The sequence below is a fragment of the Parasteatoda tepidariorum genome, chromosome 2 (assembly GCF_982258835.1).
Source record: "Parasteatoda tepidariorum strain Cologne lab strain chromosome 2, Ptep-v5.0, whole genome shotgun sequence".
Lineage (NCBI taxonomy): Eukaryota > Metazoa > Arthropoda > Arachnida > Araneae > Theridiidae > Parasteatoda > Parasteatoda tepidariorum.
The window spans coordinates 92713815-92739084 of record NC_141756.1 but is presented as its reverse complement, the minus strand read 5'-3'; the positions used below and the strand labels follow the sequence as shown (position 1 = coordinate 92739084).

The 25270-nt window shown below is 26.1% G+C and overlaps 1 protein-coding gene across 4 annotated transcripts in view; it reads left to right on the top strand.

The window, feature by feature from the left end:
• Nucleotides 1-25067, top strand: part of Galk (N-acetylgalactosamine kinase) — a 36928-nt gene extending 11861 nt beyond the window's left edge. The window contains exons 1-8 of one of the 4 annotated variants that reach the window (XM_016053048.4): nucleotides 2733-2795; nucleotides 4344-4463; nucleotides 9098-9595; nucleotides 11964-12073; nucleotides 13175-13332; nucleotides 16734-16964; nucleotides 19853-20070; nucleotides 23434-25067. In XM_016053048.4, coding sequence (XP_015908534.1) covers nucleotides 9102-9595; nucleotides 11964-12073; nucleotides 13175-13332; nucleotides 16734-16964; nucleotides 19853-20070; nucleotides 23434-23596 — 1374 coding nt within the window. In that variant the 5' untranslated portion in view covers nucleotides 2733-2795; nucleotides 4344-4463; nucleotides 9098-9101 and the 3' untranslated portion in view covers nucleotides 23597-25067. Of the gene's footprint in view, nucleotides 1-2732; nucleotides 2796-4343; nucleotides 4464-4954; nucleotides 5085-9097; nucleotides 9596-11963; nucleotides 12074-13174; nucleotides 13333-16733; nucleotides 16965-19852; nucleotides 20071-23433 lie in introns of those variants that run through there. The other 3 variants (XM_071177838.2, XM_043053669.3, XM_043053668.2) reach the window with 3 other exon arrangements.
• Nucleotides 25068-25270: the final 203 nt, after the last annotated feature.

Genomic DNA, 25270 nt, shown 5'->3' with positions numbered 1-25270 from the left:
TATATATATATATATATATATATATATATATATATATATATATATATATATATATATATATATATATATATATATATATATATATTTACAGAGCTTATCCACAGTTCCCTGATATTACTGAGCTGACCTAGGCTGTAAATAGCACATGCGCGGCGGTGCAGAAGAAGAGACAAGCAAGCTACTGCTCAGCCTTCCCCTAGGATATAGTTCTGAATTTATAACTAAAAGAAAAAGTAATCTCTCCTAATAAACTACAGAATTTATGTAATTGTTGATAACAATAGTTTGCTAGATATTTGATAGTTGAAAACTAGTAACTGTACTAGCTCACTTCTTCATGTTTAATCACAAAACTGCTATTTTCACTACATGTTATTTTCTTGCATTTTACCCACGTTAATTATTTACTAAGCAGATTGTTATTACTTATTAGAATATTGGGCAGAATGAAATTAAATCCGATTTCAAGTTTATATGACAATTTGTTTCAAGGATATATGTTTCAAGGATTTCAAGGACAATTCAAGGATTCAAGGACAATTTGTTTCAAGGATCTCCGAATACACACACGTGTACCCTTCCTTATTTGATGCACAGGATTTGCATTTTTGTCTAGAAGCAGGGAATTTATATTCAGTTGAGTTCTTCTCATGAAATTCCATAGAATATGCAAATTCTCTTAACTTATTTCACCAGTGTAAAATTACATTCGTTAAAATTATGCAAAAAACTATCACCTTTACCATTTAAAAAATTTTCGACTGTAAATAAATAAAGTTATAAAAATATTTATGCTGAAAGTTATTTTAAGCATGGGATTAATTATGTTTGGACAAATGAATTTCATATTTAAGTGGGAAAAAATCTTTCACTCGTTTAGAGTTCTAGAAATGGGCGAAATACGCGTAAAGTAAAATTAATATTAAGAAATCCAAACTTTGGACCGTTCTCCTGACCAAAATATTGGAAACAACTATTCCCAGACAGCGGCGAACCCCTATATATTGGGGGTTTAGTAAATTGAATCCGCCGAAAAAAAGGTTTGTTTATCCAGATAAAGTACATTTTCGTTCCTCAATTTATGACTTGAAATATCGTCTATTATCATATTTGAAGTCATCCTCTTGAACTATTAAGATTGAGTTCTAGAAAGTGAAGATCCGTTGATATGATCAAAAAGTTAATCAGGGTGGTCTGTTATTTATTTTGAACACTGAACATTATGGTGGATCTGATTTTCCCACAATTTTCCAGATAATAGTTAAAAATGAACTTGTCAATAAATTTTTATGCATTTAAGGTCTGAGGAAAAAGCGATCATAATACTAACTACAAGCCTATACTTATTTTATCTATACTCTTCCCTTATTGAAGATATATTTTGTGACAGTTGGGATTATATTAGGTTTTGTACTATTTTTCAATCAAAGCTATACATGATGTTGATTAGAAACCTAATTCCGATAAGAGCAATTTTATAATATTTATTTAAAAAAAAGCTAAATATTAAAAATCTCCAGGAATAAAAATTCTAAAAAATTAATACATCCAAAATGTTTCATAATTATTGTTTATAATACTCTGAGATACAGAAAAATTGATTTTGTATATTTTTAAGGAATATAAAACAATCATTACCTTGGCTCTTAACAGAAAGCACTTATAATTGAGAAATTTTGCCATATATATTTTTTTTAAATTTTTTCTAAAGAAAATAAAACCTCAAAACTCAGACTCGTCATTGTTTTACGATGTGCCATGAATACATTACAAAATCCGTCATTGTTCCATGAAACTGTTGTACTTGTAGTTCATTTACGTCGCACTAGAGCGGCACAATGGGCTATTGGCCATGGTCTGGGAAACATCCCTGAGGATGATCCGAAGACATGCCATCACAATTTTGATCCTCTGCAGAGGGAAGGGCACCCCCGCTTCGGTAGCCCAATGACCATCGCGCGAGCATTGCTGCATGAAAGTTTTTAATTATTGCCAATATAGTAATAGTTTTTAATTCCTGTGTTATGTACAAAAAACTAATACTAAAATCAAAGACAGATATAAAATTGTCTCTGCATCTTTTAGAGTTATAATTTTAATATCTATATTTTAAAAGAAAAATTTTATTAATGTCATTTATGTTTAAATTTGTGCGTTATTTTAAAATTTATAAGAGGTTTCTGTCATTAATAAATTCTAACTTGTTGTGAGCCTGGAATAAATTTCAGAAAATTAATATCACAACATTAATAAAGTATAAGCTTTACCATATTTTGAGTGTTATTCTTTATATGGCTATATTTGTGTAAAATATCATCGTTAGTTATTTTTTAGGTAGCATCTTGCAGAGCATAGCATGCCTACGAAGTCTTCAACATTCTTTCAAAATTTAAATTAATAAAACGTGATTGTAAACACTACAAGTATAATAATATTTGATGGCGATCTTTTTCACGTTTAGGCATAAAAATCAATCGGAAGTAGTAGCCCGGGAGTCTTACGACGAATTTAAACCCGTAGAGCCATCTGCGTTTAGCTTTACATGTTCAACAGTCCATTTAGTAGGCTGTAATTCCAAGTTTAGTTATGAGTAAAAGTGGAAGTATATATTCTTTCCTATTTTCTTTTTAAAGTTGATAAGCTTTTTTGTGCTTTGAATAGACAAAAATAAGCAGTCATGATTCACCTTCTTGTGCTCAAGATAAGCCAAGATAAGCCTTCTTACTCGCTGGCCAAGAGATAAACAAACGACTTTTAATTTTGCCGTTGTGGAATGCTTCAGCACTTTTTGTCTGGTTTGTTGTTTTTTATTCTAAATTAATTGATAGAAATTACTTTTGTATTCTAAATTATCTAATGTTTAATTATTTTCTATATAATATTTTACAATATAATTGGTGTAACAAATTGAAACAATATTTCCATTTACCGGTGAAGTATATTTGTTTTGATCAGTGTAGTGATAAGCACGTAAAAATTTACTTCAAGTACAGGTTATTGCTTAGGCTATCAAAATATATAAAACTTTCTCTATTTATAAATTATTTTCTAACCTTAAGATTCGCTAGTAAAATATCATGTTTTTGTTTTAATATCATTTTAATACTATTTTTCTCTCTACGATCATTTCACTACGAATCTTGTGATATATAAACATACATAAATATTATTTGTATCCATATTTTCAGTTTAAAGTTTTTTTTAAAAATAAATAACAAAGGATACATTAAAAACTTCTAGGAAATATTTTACTTTTCTCTAACTTTTTATTTAAATACTTATACACAGATGTATTTATAAATACTTATATTGGTACCAGTGCCCCCCCAAAAAAAGGAATGTACGAAAAAGGAAACAAAAAAAGGAATGTACGAAAAAGGTAGGGAATTTTATAGAATTGGAAAAATCAGGGAATTTAATTAAAATAATTAAAACATCAGAGAAAAAGAATTTAACTTTAAGGTACATTCAAGTCCCTGATTATTCCTTTAAAAAATTGACTTGTAATGAGGTTCTAAAATTTATGCAATTTTATTTGCAAGTAGAAAGTATAAGTGTTTTGTAATATATTTTAGTTATAAAGATACATTATAACTGAAAAAAATGATTATGAAATTTATGTTACGGATTTTAAAAATCAAGAAAATTTGATATTATTAATCTGTAAAAGTCACAGAATTTTTTTCTTTGTTTCCACTGTAGTATAACTTGTAATCAGGCCAGCCATTATTTTTTTCCAATTACTAGAAACCTTTGACATCAAGGCGATTGTAGTTAGCCCTGACGGGTATTGATGCTAAAATATTCTCTTTCATTAAAGTCAATAAAAATATTTCCTTATTAGAAACCTGTTTCCTTTTATTGAAATTTTTCAAGCAAGAAATGAAATTGCCTAGGTTTTTTACTTGGAATTAATTAATGATAAATGTTATTAACTTGCCCAATGATGATTACAAGTTTTGCCTTTAGAGTTTGTCCCATTTTGGGATTTTTTTTTTAGTTTCTATTTTGCCACTTTCTAGTAATAACCAGGTAGGGTGCCAATAAGTCGATCTTCTTTATTTATATTAGCAAATTTATTTACTCTACATAGTCATTTTAGTGCCTTTTTTATCATTTAACTTTATCTCCTACAATTTTGTCCTATTAGCCTGAAATTTATTTGTTTTTATTAATTTTTGCAATTTGTTTTTATTTTAATCTTTGCAATTCTGGCTAACCAGGAAATGCAGGAATTCAAATATATTTAAAAAAAAAAATTAATATAAGTATAATAAAACTGAAGCATGTTCCAAGTATTTTAATTTTTTTTTATTTAATCTTATTATGTTTCTCAATTTTAGATTGAATAACAGTTTTCAACATTCTTGTTACTTGTATGAAAACTTGCATGAAGGACATTGGTGAGCTTAATGAATGAACAGAACTTGACAGCTTACAGAAAGCAATAGAAATCAGCAAAGGTAAGCTATTAATTTTAAAGTTTTAAATATATGATAAATTTTTAAATATATTTTATATCATTTGCTTTACACTTAAAATAAGAAAATTTCTGGAAAACACCATTTATTTGATTTTCAATAAGCTTACAGTTTTTTATGTAAGCCATTGTTACAGATCGCCTGTGCCTGCGTTTAAACATCATGTTTTTTTTATTATTTTTTATAAATTTATTTATTTTCTTTAAAAATTGCACCATTTGTTTATGAACATCAGAAATTTGTGGAGAATTTTTCCCTTAAAAACCATAATACATAATAATTGACAAGTTTTTGCATATTTTTTTTATTTATGAAGTTTTATGGAATAATTATATTGTTCTTGAAATATCTTTACATTATTTGATTATTAAACATTGTGCATTTAATCATATGTTTTTATGGCTTGAAAATTGTTCTGTAACATAAATCGAGAATAGAGAAACATTTCTTTGTTATTAAAATAAGTTTTTTCCTTTTCAGGCTAAATATAATAAGTATCACTTTAATAGCAATATATTATCTAACTACTTTTCTCATACTGTAATTTTTATATATCAATGAACTTTTGAAGAACTTAACAGGTTATTAAATCTCTGGAAAGCTGTACGTAGGAATTTTTAGAAGATTTCTTTTATTATATATTCTGCCTATACACACATTATGTAGCATTATAGAATCAAACAAACTTTCTGAAAGACCCAATATCATTGGGCGACATATTATGTTGAAATCAGGAATGTCATAATAACATCTGATTAAGAATATGGGAATTTGAAAAATTCTGTGGGAAGGGACTGATAAAATGATAAATTACTGCCAAATAAACCCATCATCAAACGACAAGAAATTGTGATGGAATCATATGAAATTAAACAGGTTAAAATGTTATGATGCAAATTTGAAATTCGCATATCGTAACAACATTGTATTAAAAATATCGGAATTTGAAAGACCAAGGATCAAAAATGATAAGTAGCTTCCTTAAAAACTATGACCTAACAACATGTAGCTATGATGGAATCATCATCAATTAAACATAGAATATTGTGATACCTCTAATTCGAATTTCACTCGTTGTAACAACATAATATTAAAAATTTTGGAATTTGGATAACCAAGTGAAAGGACCAAGAAAATGATATATAACTTTTTAAAAAAACTATCATGCAATAACCTGAAATTACGATGAAATCCAATAACCTGAAGTTACGATAAAGTAACAAATTTATTATTCTATTAAATTGTCACAAAGTTATGAAATTAAACATCTAAAAAAATAGAGTTCAAAAACTCAAATTCAAATTTCGAATGTAGTAATAACATCATATTAAACACATTGAAATTTGGAAAATCATGTAAAAAGTGCTAAAAGATGAAAAATGTCTTCAGAAATAACAATTATCAAACAACCTGAAATTGTGTTGGAATTTTTATGAATTGAATATGTCAACAGTCACTTGTCTTTACAATATCCTATATATCTTAATTTGAAAACCACATGAAAACAGCTGAAAAAATGCTGAATGAAGTATCACGAAATGCCGTGAAATTAAATGCTTCAAATAGTAATAGCTCTAGTTCCAGTGCTTTTTGGTGTTATTTTGATTTAATTTCAAGATACAGTTCTATCATCTTGAATTTTTAGCTCTTCACATATTTTAAAATGTATACATTTATCAATATATGAATTAATTAGTGATTTTGTACAAGATATTTTTTAAAGTAACATACCTGCATACATATACCTTTTCTCTCCGAATTGGAGTATGTGACTTCTATCATTGCTTTCCATCTTACCCTATTTGTGACCAGATTTTTTGCTTCTCTCCATGTCTTTCTTATTGTTTTCTATTTCCCTAGGAGTTTGAATCAAGAACTTGTTTTGCTTTAAATTTTTCAGGTTTACGTAGAACATGACAAATCAATTTCCATTAATGTTTTCTAATTTCCAGATCAAGTGGTTTCTGTTTTACTCTTCTAAGTATTTCTGCATTACAAATTTTATGAAACCCGCTGATACGAGAGTTTCTTCTTAAACAGTTAGACTTGAAGTTTTTCCACGATATTTTTATTGCTGTGCCATGTCTGAGATCCATATAGTAGGACAGATTTATCATTAGTATTGAAAATTCTAATTTTTATTAAATTTGTTATGTTTTTGTTTTTCCAGAATTTATTGAGAATAGCGTAACTGCTTCGGGCTTTTGTTTAATCTATTTAGCATGTCTTCATTAGTTCCTCCTCAGTTGTTAATATTATACTTCCAAGATACCTAGAACTGCTTACCTCCGCCAGTTTATTATTTTTTTAAAATATGTCATTTAATTGTTTAAGATTAATTTTCAAAATTTTAGTTTTATTTTGGTTGATAATAAGCCCCATTTTCTTTATCTCAATGTTTAAAATGTTTGCATGTTTTGAAGGGTATTGGTAGTAAACATAAGTCGTTTTCAAAATCAAGATTAGAGAGGTATTCAGCAAGGTTCCATCTTGTACTCATTTTATTCTTTGATACTTTTTCATAATCCAGCCAATAGCAATTGAAAAGATTGTTGGAGAAAGTATACAACCCTGTCTAACACAAGAATTAACCTTGAAGTATTATGATCGTTTTTCGGCATAGATAAATCGTTTATTGTAAAATTGGTGTTTATATTTAAAATTAGTGCAGAATTTTACTTCACAAATCTATGAAATTATTGTGGTTAGTATTGTCTGTATCAATTACATTTATAAATATATTAGAATTACATTCTTAATCTCGTTTTTAATTCTTTTAATTTTGTTTGACATTATCTTTCATGTCTTCATCTTTCATGTCTTAATCTGGAAATAATTAACTTAGTTTGTCTTCTCCACCCACAAGTTATAATAAAAATGAGAGGCTTGATTTACTCCTTGTAGTAAGATTTAATAATGAAAAACTATGCACAATATGACTATTTAATTTTTATGTAAAAAAAGTTGAGAAAATAAGTAAAAATCGCTGCCAGATTTAGTGCACTAGAATTTTAAACCATATTTATTACTGTATTCAATAGTAACTTTAGCTGCATCACAAGTATACCTACTCACTGTACTAGTATAATCGAGCTATGCTTTTTACTATATTATATGGGGTTTATTACATAGTTTTGATTTTTGTACTATTGCATATAAAATGAAAATAGAAACAATCAAGAAAAAGATTATGAAGCTTTTAAATCAGCTATGATATTTGATTATGCTACATTGTAATTTATTTTATATTCTTTTTTATTCAAATGTATTTAAATTGTTTTGATTTAAGTTGTACAATATTAGAAATAAAGTTTTGAAGCAACAAATTTTTTTCGAGTTTAACAAAGCCGTACTAGCTTTTTAGCTTTATTTACTTAATCTGTAAATAAATTTGACTTTTACTTGTGTGCAACATATTTGATTATGATATTTTTGTGGAATTCTGTGTTATTATTTGACTTTAAGTAAAGTATTGAAAGAAACTACAGTTATTTTAATATCTTAAGAAATTTATTAAATGTATTTTTTTTTTCAAGCTTCAAATAGGAAATATCAAAATTTTGCTGTTGCAGAGGGAACATTGTGTTAGACATTTTTCTGTAAAATACACTATATGCTTTAAATATTTAAAACTGGAGTGTTATTTTAATTTTCTTATCTAATGATTGTAAATTTCAATGTATTAAAAAAATTATTGTTGAAATAATTTCAGGAAATTAAATACTACTAAATATAAAGCAACAATTTTCAATATATTTTTTACAGGGTGCTTAGCATTTTTAAAAAGTGCTTAAAGGTGTTTATTTTTGATTTGCGTTTTTTAAAAGCCCTTAGAGGTACTTTTTTTATTCGAGGTTTGTAAGAAGTGCTTAATTTTCTATCTTTTAAAAATAGATTTTTTCTCTGCTGTATCGATTATCATTCTAAATTGCAAAAAATTCATGATTTTCACAATTTTCTCTGCAATATTTATCGGAAACTAGCTATTTTATCATAATTATGTATATTTTTTAAAATTTATTTTATTTTATGTTTATAATTTAGGAATTTTAAATGATAAAAAAAATTAATAATAGAATGCGCAAGCTTTCTTGTAAGAAGTGCTTAATTTTCTATCTTTTAAAAATAGATTTTTTCTCTGCTGTATCGATTATCATTCTAAATTGCAAAAAATTCATGATTTTCACAATTTTCTCTGCAATATTTATCGGAAACTAGCTATTTTATCATAATTATGTATATTTTTTAAAATTTATTTTATTTTATGTTTATAATTTAGGAATTTTAAATGATAGAAAAAATTAATTTTTAATACTGCACAAATCCTAATTATAATTTTTTTTGGAAAGTTTTTAAATAAATTTTTTGAGTGTTTAAAAAATACTTAAAAGGTGCTTATTTTTTATTGAAAAATCTGTTTTTGGTGTGATAAAATAATTTTTTTTTATCAAAACATTTCAAATTTATTTTTAAAAGGTACATTATAGACAAGGTAAAGGTATTTAAACTGTGGAAATTGTTTTGCGAATATAATAATAAATTTTTGATATTGAATTTCAAAAATTCTTTTGTGTGTGGTGTCATCCTCTAATTCTCTTTCATTTCTTTTTTTATAGAAAAATGAATTCTTTTCCAGTAGAGGCCATAAGTGTAACCAATGATAAAAAGAGAATTCAAGCTCTTCAAAGCTCTTTTGAAGAAACATTTAAATCCACGCCTTCTTTTTTTGTAAGGAGTCCAGGAAGGGTTAATCTAATTGGAGAGCATATAGATTATAATGACTTTCAAGTTCTTCCTATTGCTATAGAACAAAGTATATTAATAGCTGTTGGTGATAATAAGGAAAAGCAAATTAATATTCAAAATGTCGATGAAAAGTATCCTTCCATCTCAATTGCCTTTGATGAAATTCAGAAAGAAATGAGTAAGGGCATGTCATGGTACAACTACATCTTTGCAGCAATTCTTGGCCTCGCTGACAAATTTCAAATTGCTCCCAGTTTTAACATGCTTGTATCAAGCAACCTGCCGCCTGCTGCTGGTCTTTCCAGTTCAAGTTCATTGGTTTGTGCCTCTGCAATGGCTGTTGCTTATAAGTGTCACCTACATGAATTGTAAGCTATGTTTAGTATTTGTTTTGTTTTTTGGTCATTATTAAATTTGCTCTTACATTGTTTAGTTATGATAAGTATCAGTCTGTAACTCTGTCACAAAATGGATTGTCATGAAACAAAGCTACTTATGCACTGTAAATAGCATTTTTAATGCAGTCCAACCATTAAATGCTAAAATTATTGTGTGCAAAATTCAAATGAAAACTGAGTTGTCAAAATTGTTAAATTGTCAATGTTTAAATATGCATATATAAATAAATAATTTCTAGTTCATATTCCATGGTGCGTCTACTGAGTGCATTAAAGAAACAAAAGGTAATTTTTGGCATTAGACACCAAACATTTTTAATAAGATTGAAAATATCTGAGTTTAATACCTGTATTTTAATAGTCTAATATTTTTTCCCTCTTAAGCTGATCTGGTAACATAAATGAGAGCCGAACTTTTCCAAAAAGTAAATAAATGGAATTATAATAATAATGAACAATTTCTTTTTTTTTTTTTTTTGCAGTAAAAGTAGATTTAATAAATTACCCGAGTTAGATCTTATGATCAATATGCAAGGAAATATTTTTACCTTGTTAATCTAAATGCTGGTTTACATGAATGATATTTTTATTGTTGCTCAAACTCTTAAATATGCATTTATTACTTTAGTTCATCAGGCAGAAAAAAAAACTGCTTCATTTAAAAAAAAAAAAAAAAAAAAGAAGATTTATCCTGACTGTTGTGTATCAGAGACTTAAGCCTTTACTTTATGGAATGAGGGAACTTGTAAGCATTTTAAAATAAAAGATTTTGCTTTGTAATCTTGCATATGGGTCACTTGGTGTAGCCAAATTGACAGGATTACAAAGACTTAAATGGGTTGGTTGCTCCAGGATATCGTAGCTGTTAGAAAAACTTTCTTACAAAAACCCATAAGTATAAGACCTCAAAAATGACTCCACTGAAATAGATCAATTCAATTGAAAAAGTTATTAACATTCTTAAGGTTAAAAATTGGAGAAAATTGTGCCAATGCATAAGAAAACTTAAATTTCAATTAGGCTTAAATAAAGTATGTCATTTTCCCCCTTTAAATAATTAATACAAATGAGATGTCAATAATAAACTCAATTTTCATATCAAATTACAATGTAAAAATTAAACAAAGAAATAACTGTGGCTTTATTTGTGAGTGACTACAGTGTTTTCATCATAGATGAAAAATGGGTGAGAATTTCTCACCCTTTTCTTAAAAACAGGGTGAGTTTTCAAAAAGTTAAGTGATATTTCCAAAAACTGAAAAAATACAAATAGACTTGGAAAAAAAATCATTTCTTTTATTATAATACATTTTTAACGTCTTCTATTTTCTAAAGCATTGAATATTTTTGCTGCATCATCATAGAAGATTTTGCCTTTACTAGGTATTTGTCCATCTTACATTAGTGCATAAAAAAATTTGAGCGTCTTACATGAAAAACCATACCTAGAGTAAACACGTGATTGCAGAGAAATGTGTTCTGAAAGGGGTTCCGTGGTTCGGAGGGGTTGTGTTCTGTTGTTCGAAAAGGTTCTGAACAATACCTACTGGTAAATAGGGAAGATAGATAACGGGGCAAGTGTTAAAAATAATGAAGATCCAGGAAGAAAAGTGAAACGGATTTTATTCTAAATGACGTAATTCGAAACTTTTTCCAAAATGCGAGAATTTCGCGAATTTTGAAATTGATTTATAGAATACGCGAATTTCTCGCGGTAATCATTTTTTAATGCGAGAAAAGAAAAAAATATGCGAGATTCTCGCGTTCTCGCGCTGTAGTGAAAACACTGGACTAGTATAATGATTTTTTATGATAGTTATTTTATAACTAGTTATTTATTTATTGGTTTATTTTCTAATCAACAGTATAAATTCGAAACGGTAAAGTTAATGAAACATTGTCATTCTGTCACGAAGCTATAGTTTTGTTTTTATGTTTCTACGTCCTTAAAGTGGTGTGCAAATTTCTTCGTGAAACAGACAATTTTTTCTTTGTTTTCTTTACCTACTACATAGATAAGAAACATTGACTTTTATTCCTTATAAGAAATTATTAGTATTGAAGACATCACTGGCATTTTTTGAATTAAAGAATATCAATTATTCTTAATTTTTATGCTATTAAGTGCATTAAGATTAATCCAATATGAAAAAAGTTAGCTTATTAATTAAAAGCTTTATTTTGAGTTTGATGTTTACTTCATACTGTTTTTATGAAAACTAGCTTGTAAATGGAAAAAAATTCAGTGAACTGTTTATATAATGCGCTGGGTTCTTGCAAAATATGATAACAACGAATGTTTCTAAACATCGTAAACCTTATTCAATTATTCTTATAGGCATGGGATAGGAAAGTTTGAATTGGCTGAATTGTGTGCAAATGCTGAACAATATGTTGGTACTCGAGGAGGTGGTATGGATCAAGCAATTATTTTCCTTGCAGATAAAGGTTCAAATGTTTTTTTTTTTTTTTTTTTTTTTTTTTTAATTTTTGCTTGTTGATTTGTGCCAATTTTGTACTTGTGGTCATTACTAGTTATATTTTTATATCATGCTGTCATTGGTTTTATTTAGTTCTTAGCATCATTCATTAATCGTGACTGTTGCAACTATTTAAGAAAATAAAATAAAAACTACTAATATAACTATTTTTTAATTTAATTCCAGATAAGTAAATTAACTGTGACTACCAATTCTTCCTCTTGATTATATCCTTCATATGAACCTAATTTCTATTAAATGTATTTTATAGTCAATAATTGTTGAAATTATAAATATTTTACTCCTCTGTAATACACATTAGAAATTAAATGATTTTACTATAAATTTCTTCTAACTACTACATCAGTTAAAGTCCTAATCAATTAATTTTCATAATATGGTTACTTTACATTCACCCTTTTAATTTTCTATGATTCATTTGTCTCAAAGTAAATTTGGAAAACTCAGAATAGTGCATTTTTTAAGAATGAATCTTTATTTGTATTTTAAATTTTTTTTTAAATTTTCTTTTGATAAACAAAATGTCAATCAAAAGTATGTATGCCTTATCATTTACGAGCTAAAAGACATTTTTTCTTTAATTGATTTTTCAAAAAGTTTTAATTTTCTTTTAAAAAAAAGGACTTTTTGATTTAGGATGTGAGTACATGTTATCCTTGGAGCATGTTAGCTTATGGAAAAGATTAAAGTTAAATGTATTAATTTCATCTAAGTTAGGACTGTTTAAACACCTGCCCTTTTCTTCTTTCTTTTTTTATGTTGCTGAAATTCAAGGTTATGCATAAAAAAATTTTAAAACCATCAAATAAAAAAATATTAAATGACAAATTATTTTTGAATACATGAAACTGAAATTTGTTCCTTTCTTTATTGAAAAAAAAAATGGTTATTTGCGTTTTTATATTAAAATATCAATGCTTATATTGTTAATATTATCTCTGATTTTACATAAAAAATATTTTTTGTTGCTATCACCTAATAAAAATATGTTATTAAATTGCTAGCTTAAATAATGCACTCATTCAATGTTAACATTTTTGTGTTGCAGGTTATGCCAAAAAAATCTCCTTCAAGCCTCTTCGCTCTGTAAATATTCACTTGCCAGAAGATTTGCAGTTCATTGTTGTGAATTCTGGTGTGAAAAAAGAAAAAGCTTTATCGAGTGACTTCAATAAACGAGTCGCTGAATGTATACTAGCTGGCAAGGTTCTTTGTAATTTTAAAATACATTTTATATGTTCTGTATTGCTAAAACTTATACCTTGGAAAACTCTGCTGAGTTAAGAGGATCCTAATGGATAACTAATGTGTCAAATTTTAGTATGGTTGTTAATTGTTTTGTTGTTCCTTTTTATTACTTAAGAAAATTATTCAGTGTTTAAGCAATAAACAACTTATTCTTTTTTTTTCTTTTACTGACAAAGATTTTTTAATAAAATTAGCATTTTGAAAAAATATTTAAAAAATAATAAATGCTAAGAAAGTGAAAAGAATTTTGCCTTCATCAGGTTTTAAGCGAAGGTTTTTTTTTTATTAAAACCGGGTTTTGGCTTAATTGCCTGAGAGTTAAAACATTTGTTTTTCTTCTTTTTTTTTACATAAAAAGGAATTTAGTATTTCAGCAATTAATAACTGGTATGATTAAACTTCTTGTAGGATCTAAAAGATCAGTGAATGCTATATAAATACGTTTTGTAAATATTATTTATTTCATTTTAATCCATCTCTGAATAGAATACACGTTTATAAGATTAGTTTGGTTTTTAATTATATATCATACAAAACATTCATTTTTATTACTGTGGTGTTATTTATTTCTCCTTTATTTGTGTAGAATTTCAGCTTTATTTTTTCTTTTACTTTTGAGGAATTTTGTTGCTAGTGGTTCAAACTCCAAATTGTTAAAACTATCTGCATGTGGAAAATTGAAAAAATTAATTTAATTAAAATGCCAAAGAGTAAAAATATCTCTTTTTTCAAACATTAAAAGGTATTAAATGTTTTAGCAATAAACGATTAATGTAATTACACTTCTTGTGAGAGCTTAAAGATTAGACGCTCACAGTTTAAAAAAAATCCCGAAGAATAATGGAACAGATTCCCAATTATTCCAGAAGTATTAAAGCTGCGGTTAAGATAAATAAAAATTGAATGTCCAACTTCTGAAATAAACTAAAGAGCAGAAGGTTATTCTTCATATTAGATGTTGAATTGTAAATTTCAAATTTTGCTATTGAAAGAACGATTCACTAATTTGTTAAAGTTTGTAGGAATTAAAGCAAAAAAATATGATACTATACAATTGCAGTTAATTATTCAGTTTTAAATGTACAGTGTGCAAAATGTTACACCCTCTATAACTTTTTATCGAATGATTAGATTCTTATGCACTAAGATGTAGCTCTGATGGTTCGAAGGGCTTGGTCTTTTAAGTATGCTTATTTATTAGTTCAAATGATATATGATGTATGTTAGAAAAATCTGAAGGAAAAAGTATTTTCTTTTAACTTCATACTTTTCCTCTTAGCTTTCCCCAAAAATCTTGAAACTGGCAGTTATGTCAAAAATATGCTTCTAATAAATTAATCAAGAGAGCATTTACAATTTTATAATGCTAATTTTAATCTTTCACAGTTTGCATTTACAGCAAACTTTTTGCAGACAGTTGTAAAATTCCTTGTTAAGATGCTAATTTTTTTTCTTCAAAAAATCATTCTAAATATAATAACAATAAAAATAAGTTTGATTTGTCAGATATAAATAATTATGTTTATTGAATTTCATGACTTTCTGAGAAGTACCATTTTAATAATAGTTTTTTATTTATTTTTCTGTCGCTATTAAATTTGTGCATTCAAATTTTAAATTCTGTCAGTTAATATGATATAGTTTTTTTTATAAACAAAAAAAGAATCGGAAATTGAAATATATGTGGCAAAAAAAATATGTTGGTTTAAATAAATAAAAACTTTTTTATCTAAACATCTATATCTTAAAATATTATCTATTCAACTCTGGAACAGCAAGTTCCTTTCACAGTGCAAAAAAAACCACGGTAAAAACTGTCCTTTTGAAAATGAGTTTCATCAAACCCAAGTGGCAAAAAAAAATTTAATAAACAAATATAATGCATTAAAATTAAATTTTTAAGCGGTTTATTCAATCTAGTTTAAATAATAGTATTATTTCTGAGTAATATCATTCGATAAATAATTTATCAATAAGTGAAAATTAAAAAGCAAAAATTGGAAGGAAAAGTAATTTTAATGAATTTCGTAAGAAATTAAAACATAGTTTCCTTCAGTTTTTGTATAACGAAGTGTAGTTGGACTTTATAATTATAATTATTCAACAACTTTAAAAATATCTTCATTAAATCATATATTACTTACATCTAATCAAATTACATATTTTTTTCAATTCTACAAATCATACATTGATTCATAATTACAAACAGCAAACAAATCTTCATCACTAAGTATTGTAAATTATAAATACTGAAAACAAGTATTGCATAGTATAAAGGTATCTGTCAATAAATATTTTAATGTATTTTTGCATACCTAATCATAAAATTACAAGTTTATTTTAATTTATAAAATAATTTTTATTTTATCCGTAAATTATGTTTTTATTATATTATCATTTTTATCTGTAAATTTATATTCACAAATTACTGATTTCTCATTTCAAAATCAATGATTCAATTAAGAAAATGCTGAAAAATTTAATTGAGGAGTAAACCAATTTAAAGTTTTTTTTTCTTTTTTAATATTGGAGCTGAAATTCATGTCAAAACCTAGTAATTTTATTTAAAAAAGCAAAACTTGTAAGTTTTCAAATGTAATTGTTATAGCTAAGATTTTTCTTCACATTTTGATAGCTTTACAGTACTTTGCTTTACATTTACTATATTTTAAGTTTAGATAAAGGAACTAGTTCTTAGTTTATTGACAAAGTAATCGTTTTTTTAAAGAAAATAATAACAAAAATGGCTAAAGCACCTAGGTCTTTAACCTTGACAGGATATTTTGTGTAAAGCTAATTATTCATTTTAAGAAATTTAAAAGAAAGTTTTTAATGTTATTTTGAATATGATGAGTATTACTAACCATGCTATTCTAGTACACCTGTGGGTGGTTTTATACTCAAGAGGTAATAAAAAATTGTAGTTTAAGTAAATTAATATTGTTGAAATAAATCTGACAGTGAGCTTGACAGATTCACAGTCCTTAATGCTCTATTTGCAAAAGATATTTACACCTAGACATCGCAGTGATAAAAATGATTCCTGAACTACTTTATTCATTTCAAATTAAATGTCTCCGTCAAGTGAAAATGTCATAAAACAGTTAACAAAAATATGCTTTTAAAGACCTTTTGTTGTCTATTAGAGTATTTTAATTCATCTTTCAATTTAGCTATACACTTAGTTTGTTTTATGTAAATTTTATTTATTATAATCTACATAAACAGAGTCATAACTTTTTTAAAAATCCATCCTTGCAAGAATCTGTCTGGGATTAAATGATAGGTTGTTTTATTTTCAAATTATGGATTTAGCTTGGTCACTATTTTTTGTTATAAATGTTATAATTCTTTTACAGGTTTTAGCCAAGCACTTAGATCTAGACTGGAAAACTGTGAATACATTAGGTGAGCTGGTAGCTCAATCAGAAAAATCCCCTAGTGAAATTCTTGGTATATTGGATGAAATTTTGAACAGTGCACCTTACAGTACAACAAGCATTTGCGAAGAGCTGATGATAAATTTAGACCAATTAAAAGAAATTCTGCATCGTTTCCACTTTCCAAATTTGGAGACTGAACATTTTGAAGTAGATTGAATTCATTCATTTGTACTGTTAATAACTTTTTATGTACTTATGTGTTTATTTTCTTTGAAGTGACTTAGTAAATCTTTAACCTAACTGAATTGGCATTTAACTGCTCTTAAATTGAAATATTAATGCCAAAACATGTTTAGTAGTACTATTGCAGTCTTTTCCTCTTACTTAATTTGTATGAAACTTGATGACTCAGATATATGCTTAACAACTTTTATGGTTGGCCATACAAGTGTACAGCATATATCAGTGCTTTGAAATCAGCAGTTGAAACCTTCAGCTTGAGACTTTTCTAAGAGCTCAATCCGATTCATACTCTATTCCAATTTTCATTAAATTCTTTAAAAAATATTATTACTAAGTAAATATTAATTTTAATTTATCTATACACAATTAGCGTTTAAGGTATTTTATTTCTGAAATTGTATTTCATATAATAATTTAACAGTGGAATAATCAATCTTTACAAAATATATTTGTACAGAATAGTGAAATTGTACAAAGCCAATAATAGAAATCAGATTTTTCCACTAAGCAGATTTCTGCATTTTTCCATTATAATTCAATTTAAATCATGTATGCATGTTTAAAGTAGAAGGTATTTTATTTAAAATTGAATTGTAACATAACATAGCAAAATAAACCTTACAAAATTATTAGTAGGGATAAGAATTTTCCATTTTTTACCAGATTTCTGCTTTTTATTTATTTTATTTTTTTCAATTAAATTAAATTGGTTTTAATTTATCTAAGCACGATTAGGTTAAAGCTGTTTTACTTGATATGTATTTCATATTATAACATAATAGTTGTAGAAATATTTTTTAGAAAATATTCATCTGAGAATATTGAAATTGTACAAAACCATTAGAAGAGGGGATATTTTTCTACTTTTTTCTGATATCAAATTTTTTTCCATTGAAACTGAATTTTAGTTTAGATGTGCATGATTAGAGTTAAAGGTCTTTTATTAAAAATTGCATCATAAAATAACAGTTAAAAAATTTCACTTTCCAAAATACATTTGTACATAATGTGAAACTGAATAAGACTATTAACTGTGAAATGAGCTTAATATTAATATCTTGCAATATTTGCACTCTTGCAAATTTATGAACATCTTATTATAAAAAGATTTATTGAATATTCTAGATCTACGTCTGGATTAGTCAAATGGTTTTAAGGATTTATGTTCTGTCTTTCTCGGTAGTGATTTGTTAGATTTTTATTTCTTTTTTGTTCTATGTATGTACTTACTTTTTTTTTACTAGGATTCTAAGATTTTCTAAATTAAATACAGTCATTATAGGACACGTTGTATATTTTGTTTCTAAGAAGAAACAAGTAATAAAGAATTAGTTTAAAAGTCTTAGAATATTAAAAATGTATTTGTTTTTAAGTCTGGTGCTTTAATTTAGTCAGATATGATTTTTTAGTAATTTTCCCCATTACCCCTCTAAAGCTTTATTGAATACAAATTATTAAATATTGTGGCATAATTGTAAAATGTTTTTACTTTATACATATTTAAACTAAATTGTTGGCCAATTTATATTATACAAAAACACTCTTTTTGTTTCGTAAATTGCTTAGTTGGCAGAGGATCCATATTTAATTTAATTTTTTTCTTCCAGTTTTACAATGCTACGAAAATTAGTGAAAAAGAATTAAAATTTAAACAAAGCGAAAAATGTAAAAGCGTTTTGAATAAATTGCTGACAAAAAATAACATTTTTCACCATATTTACCTTTTATTTAGATCTCTTTTTTTTATAACAAGGTCACAATTAGTATATTCTCAATGTAAATGAGGATCAAAATTTTCTTGTTCAAAAACAAATACTTATTACAAATAATCCTCTCTTATTTTTAAATTTAAACTTTATTGTAGAAAATATGGCAAACTTTTAACTGTAGCAAAATAATGCTGCTACTATTGTATAATGCAGTTAGTTAATTGTTACTGTTAATGCTTCTCTTAACAGTTTTTACTATTAGTGTTGTTTAATACTGTACTGTCTGGTGCTGTAAAAAAGAAATGTTTTTTATTTTAAATTATCTTAAATCAGTATATATATATATATATATATATATATATATATATATATATATATATATATATATATATATATATATATATATATATATATATATATATATATAAAGTTCAAAATGTAGAGAAAACATGGAAAAAATTACAGAACAATGAAAAAAGGGAAAAAGAAAAATAATGATTAAAATCTGTAAAGAAGAAAAAAATAATAATCTGGAAAATAAAAGATATAATCTTTTCATCAGCTCACACGATTATATCTGCAAAAAGGAGTGCTTTCTAATATTGTATCAATATAGCCAAAGCAAAATATATCAATACAATCATTATTTTTCTTTTTCCCTTTTTTCATTGTTCTGTAATTTTTTCCATGTTTTCTCTACATTTTGAACTTATTTTATGAGTTCTATTTACTTGCAGCTTATGCACAGTAAATAAAACTTTTTCTTTTCTTCTTAATTTTCTTTTTTTTTTCATTTTTGTATTTATTATGCTATATATATGTGTGTGTGTGTGCCTACAATAATACCTTTGACTTGAAGATATTGTGCTTAATAGGTTATCTTTTTTTTTCTTTAAAAAAAAGCACTTTCAATAAATAACTTAAACTGTTTATTTTATTATTGGTAGGGATATTATAGTACTTCTTTTCAGATTTTGATGCAAACAAAAAACCCTATCTTAAAAGGTATTAAGCACTACTAGGTTAATTAAATTTTAACTTAAGTGAGTTAAAGTGAAAGAAAAACATAGTAGCATCTACATCATGTCTAAATCGTCAATATTGCATAAAACTTTACCAGTGTATTGTGTCTTTTATTTAAAGCTTCTTCCTCGTGCCAGGCATGTTTATACAGAGGCTGGCAACGTTGAGCAGTTTATCGAAGCATGTGAGAAAGAAGATCTAGTTTCGATTGGAGGTGCTATGAATTCTAGTCATCAGAGTCTACGGTACAATTATGATTGCTCCCATGAAAAGTTGGACATTCTAGTTGACCATGCAGTGAAATATGGAGCTCTTGGAGCACGATTAACTGGTGCAGGGTCTGTTATTTTTCTTGTAATTTAATTTAAATATTTTCTTATTTAGGAGTTATCTATGAAAATTTCGTCTCAAAATAAAAAAAGTTTCTTCCAAATTTAGTAAATGCTTTCAATGCTGTTTGTGTTTATTTTATATTTTCTTGACTATTTTGTTGTTGTATTTAATTAGTAGTCAGCATAGAATAATTAAATTCCTTCACTTTGATTCTCATTGGCTAGATTTTTATTTACAAATCTAGTTCTTTGAAATATAGTTAAATATATATATTCTGAGATATTTATTTTCTATTATTGTAATTCAAATGTTCTTATTTAAGAGTTCATTGCGTTCAAGAGTTTGCAATATAATATATCTCTCTGTGCTATGTTTGCAATATAATATATCAATATAATAATCTATCTCTTCATTTTTTTTTTCAAATTTGGTATATGCTTTCAATGCTTCTAATTTTCTTTTTTTTTCTTTTGCTATATATATATTTTTTATTGGACTTCATTACCTAGATTTTTTTATTTAACAGTCTTAAAAATATAGTTATTTTCTTAGAGATTTATTTTCTTGTATTGTAATAAAAATATTCTTGTTTGGGAGTTTGCTATGCTTTAGTTACATTGTAAAATGATCCCTTTCTTTTTTTTCAAATTTTTATATGCTTTCAATGCTGTTTATCTTATTTTTCTTTTGCTGTTATTTTTTATGGGTATTGTCAACTTACACTAATTAATCTCCTTTAGTAATGTTTTAGTCTTAATATTAAGTCTTTTATTTAGTATTCTACTGTCAGAAAACCAACATATTCAGAATGTACACACATTTACTGAATAACATCACATATCAAAAATTCTTGACAAACTGTATTTTTATGTTATGCCTTTTAATGCAGCTTATCACGTATATTTTTTAATCAAATGTTGAACCTTAATCTTTTAAAATTGTTTAACATTAAATTTACTAAATAAGGCTATCTTTCCGTTCCTAAGCATTAGCTTAATAGGAAGCAAAAATATAGGTATTTCGATTGTGTATCTAGGTTGTAGGCTAGGCTCTAATGTTTGTATATTCTTAGACTTTGCAAAATTTTTCATGGAAGTCATAAATTAAGTAAAGTATTGGGATTTGTTATTTGAAATAAATTTTTAGAATTTATAGGTTTTTGTAAAAGTGCTTTTTTTTCTTCAAAGACAGATAGCTAAGTATAGAACTTAATGTTTTTAAAAGCAACTATAAGTTAGTTAAAGAAATTCAAGAACACCTATCTTAATTTTAAAACTTTTTAGAGTGATATCTTAGAATTGATGTCCCTAAAATGAGTTTTAGAGTTGAACCTAACTCATTTTAGTGACATTGTGAAAAGTTGATAACAGATTTTAAAAAGGGTTTTAAAATGCATCTGCCCCAGAAGCGCACTTAAATATCATATGAAAGTGTGAACTTAACTATGTTTATTACAAATGTAAAGCTAAAATATTAATTGCTTAAATAAATTAATATGTGGGCTTCTGAATATGTGGGGCAATTCAGATAAATACTAGTAAATTACAAAAGGGTCATAAATTTTAGTATATTTTTTGTTAAGACAAATCATGTTCAAACAGTTTTTATAATTTTTTTTTTTGACATATAAGCAATAATCTCTATAAATTGCTTGAAAACCTAAACTATTGGGTTGTTAAAAAAAATATTATTATTATTATTTTTTTAAAGAAAGTGAAAGTCTATTTTCTTTTAGTGAATAGTTATCTTATTGAATTGTATATTGACCATTCTGCTTCAATACTTTCTGCCATCTTTTAGGCTGTAGCAATTTTGAATTTAAGGTATTTGCAATAAAGGTTTCTCCGTGTAAGACATTTTGTAAAGCCTGGAACAAATATTGTGGACTACCCGTTTCTTGTCCCCAGACATGATGTATTTCAAAAATGAAACAAACCCATATATGGAGCTTCGAGATTAAACCTATCTGTTTCAAAGGGTCGAATTTAACAAATTTTATCCCTCAGCGATCTCACGAGTTGGCCAATTTATATGAATTAACGCCTTTATTGTGTCTCCATCAGCATCAACTGGTCTCTGGCTCACCTTAAATACAACTCCGTGCACATTGCATATATATATATATATATATATATATATATATATATATATATATATATATATATATATATATATATATATATATATTTGCTTGATCTGCATCTTTACTTTTTTGATAGTAAAGAACTAAAATATGCTGAAAATACTGCTTTTCACTTTCTATATTTGTAAAGGTTCTAACAAAAAACTTCTACATAAAATCAAACAATTTTTTACTGATATAGCAATTTTTGTTATATCAGGAAAAAAATTGCTGATATAGAAATTATTGCTATATCAGTGGTCAAAATATATAATGATTATGTGGCTTAAGTGTGCAGTTGACTGAAAAAATGAAGTTAAGTCTTTGATTATGAAAAAAAGAAATTACTTTCCAAATAACCCAATCCGATTACTATCCCTAGCATAGCCCTCCATTATTAAAAGTATGAAAATGAAAAAATGTATGGTTGAGTAGTACTTATTTCTAAAAATAACAAAACCTGAGCAAAAAATGTATTTTATGAAGTTTTAAACCACAAAAAAGTAAAATTTTTCTCATTGCTGTGCCAAGGTATACAATGCATAAAACAATAATAATAAAAATCAGTATTCATTTATCATATGTTATGAGTCTTTTGTGAGAGAAAAATTAAGTTCAAGTAAATCTGTAAAGTTAATTATCAAATGTTTATGAGTGAAGTGACAAAACCAAAAATAAATAACTGTAACAAAATTTTCTGAAGTTGTATATTTTTATTGCTTTTTTAATGAGTAAAACTGCAAGGACTGGGTTAATGAAGGAAGCAGAAAGGATTACAAAAAAAAGTCTGGAACTAACTCATGCCAATAGTTGAACTTCGTTTTCTTATTTTCACCTGTTCGCATCTTTAATAATTTTTCATGTTATGATTTTACAAAAAAATTTCTCTTCTTTCAATTTAAATTCTTCATAATAACTATTACTTATCAATAGTATTTCTTATTTGTTGTCTCTTTTATTGATATTATAAACAGTATTAATGTGAATTATTCTATAGTGGCAAAACATTAAACTATATTTATTATATTATATTTTAAAACATTATATTATATTCAATGCATAAGGGTTAAATTTGTAGTGAGTATAGCCTGTATAACCCGATGCCTTTATCATATAGAATAGTCCAGTTATCATATAGTTTCACCACTGTTAGAAATATATTCTGCAGTTCGTTATGAGGTTCTGAGGTTATTGTATGACAAATGTGTCTCCAAGTAGTAACTTTTTTTAAATACAAATTTTTTAGATGGGGTGGTGCAATGATTGCAGCTGTAACTAAGGAGCATGCTCAAGAATTACTACAGCATTTAAAGGAATATGGAATGGCCAATGGGCTTTCTGATAGCGACATATTTTTAACAAAACCATCAGGTGGAGCTGTTGTTATTGAAAATGTTACTAATAGTTAGTCAGTTGTTAGTGGATAGTAATTACCTCAATTTAAATATATTTTTTGTTATAACTACGGTCTTTGAAATATTTTTGATTATATGATGTTTGCCATTTTATGTTATTTATACATTTTTAATATCCGTGTTCCCTTCTTTCAGTCATGTTGGTCTTTTTTTATCTCTTACTAAGAAAATTTTAATTTCGGACTATATGGAAAAAAATATTTTTGTAATCTTAAAAATCTTTTAAAATGCATGGATACGATTTTAAAATTGTAGCATGTTAACTTGCTATATACCATAGAGTTAATTTTTTTTATATTTTATTTAAAAATTGTGACTATGTACAACATTATGGTTCTCTAATATGCTCTTTTGATTTTGTTTAGTTGTTTTTCTTTTGATTGTAATAATGGGGACTAGTACTTACTTGTTTTTGGTTACATTTTTTTGAATTTAATGTTATATGATATTTAAACTTGATAATGTTTGTTATTCTATGTCATTTAGATATTCATTGCACACTTTTTTGTTAACTTTGTTTTCTATCACAAATGCTAGTCAAACCAGAGCTTAAAGAGAAAATTTTCTTCTCTTTACATAATTTTTTTAAAAATTAATTATAGATCCTTTTAAAATGTATGTATATGTTTTTAAAATTTTTTAGTCAATGAAAATGCACTATTTTCAGGTTGGCTTCAAAACAGGGTAATGAGAGCTACTGATATAAGTCTAAGAATTTTATCAACTTAGAAAAATGAATGAATTTAACTAAAATTCCAGGGTTAATGTATAAATTTACATTGTAAGGTACCTGATATTTTTCCCAAATAAGTTATATTTGCAATAATTTTTATTTGTTTGTTTATGAATTTTTAAATAGCTAGTTTAAACTCTAAGAGAAGAAAAACTGTTTTGTAGTTTATATTATATCGATGCCACTGTTTATACCACTTCGCCATTTTACATTTATGCCACTGTTTGCAAAAATCAGGGAAATTCGATAAAATTAGAAAAAAGTCTTGGAATTTCTTCCTGAGTGCTTATGGCCACCCTGCGTTTCCATAAATTTAATGAATTTGTATTTTCTAAATAGCAATAACTTTAAAAATATCTATTATTTTATTAACTATATTATTTTAAGCTCTACTTGAATGCTACTTCTTTGTATTCATATTTTTCACCTCTGATACCGGGGGAAAGTAAATGCTCTTTTAATAAAGTTAACACAAGGAAGTTGCTTTCTTTATTAAAATTAATTTTATCGTGTCCTAATTAGTTCCTATTCATGATTTTTTCTCCATTGTTTAATGGTGATTCATAATTTCTGCATTCCATTTTGCATGTTACTTAATATGAAACAATTTTTATGATATTTTGCGTTTTAAATTTACTATAAACATTGATATGCCATTTCATTTTGTGCTAGTGATTAATATGAGATTATATAATATGAATTTTTATAAAATAAATAGTTTATTTATTGTCAGTTTTTCTCTTATTTAGTTTTAATTTCTGCATTAAAAATTCTTTTTTTTAAATGGTTTCTATTTTTAGAGTTTTAAATATTTGTATACATTATCATGATTCAATCAGATTTCTTATAGAGAAAAAGTAAGCTCAAAATATTATTTGTAACTTAAAACAATTGTGAAAATACATCAGTGCAATCAGCTTGATTAAGAAAGTTGA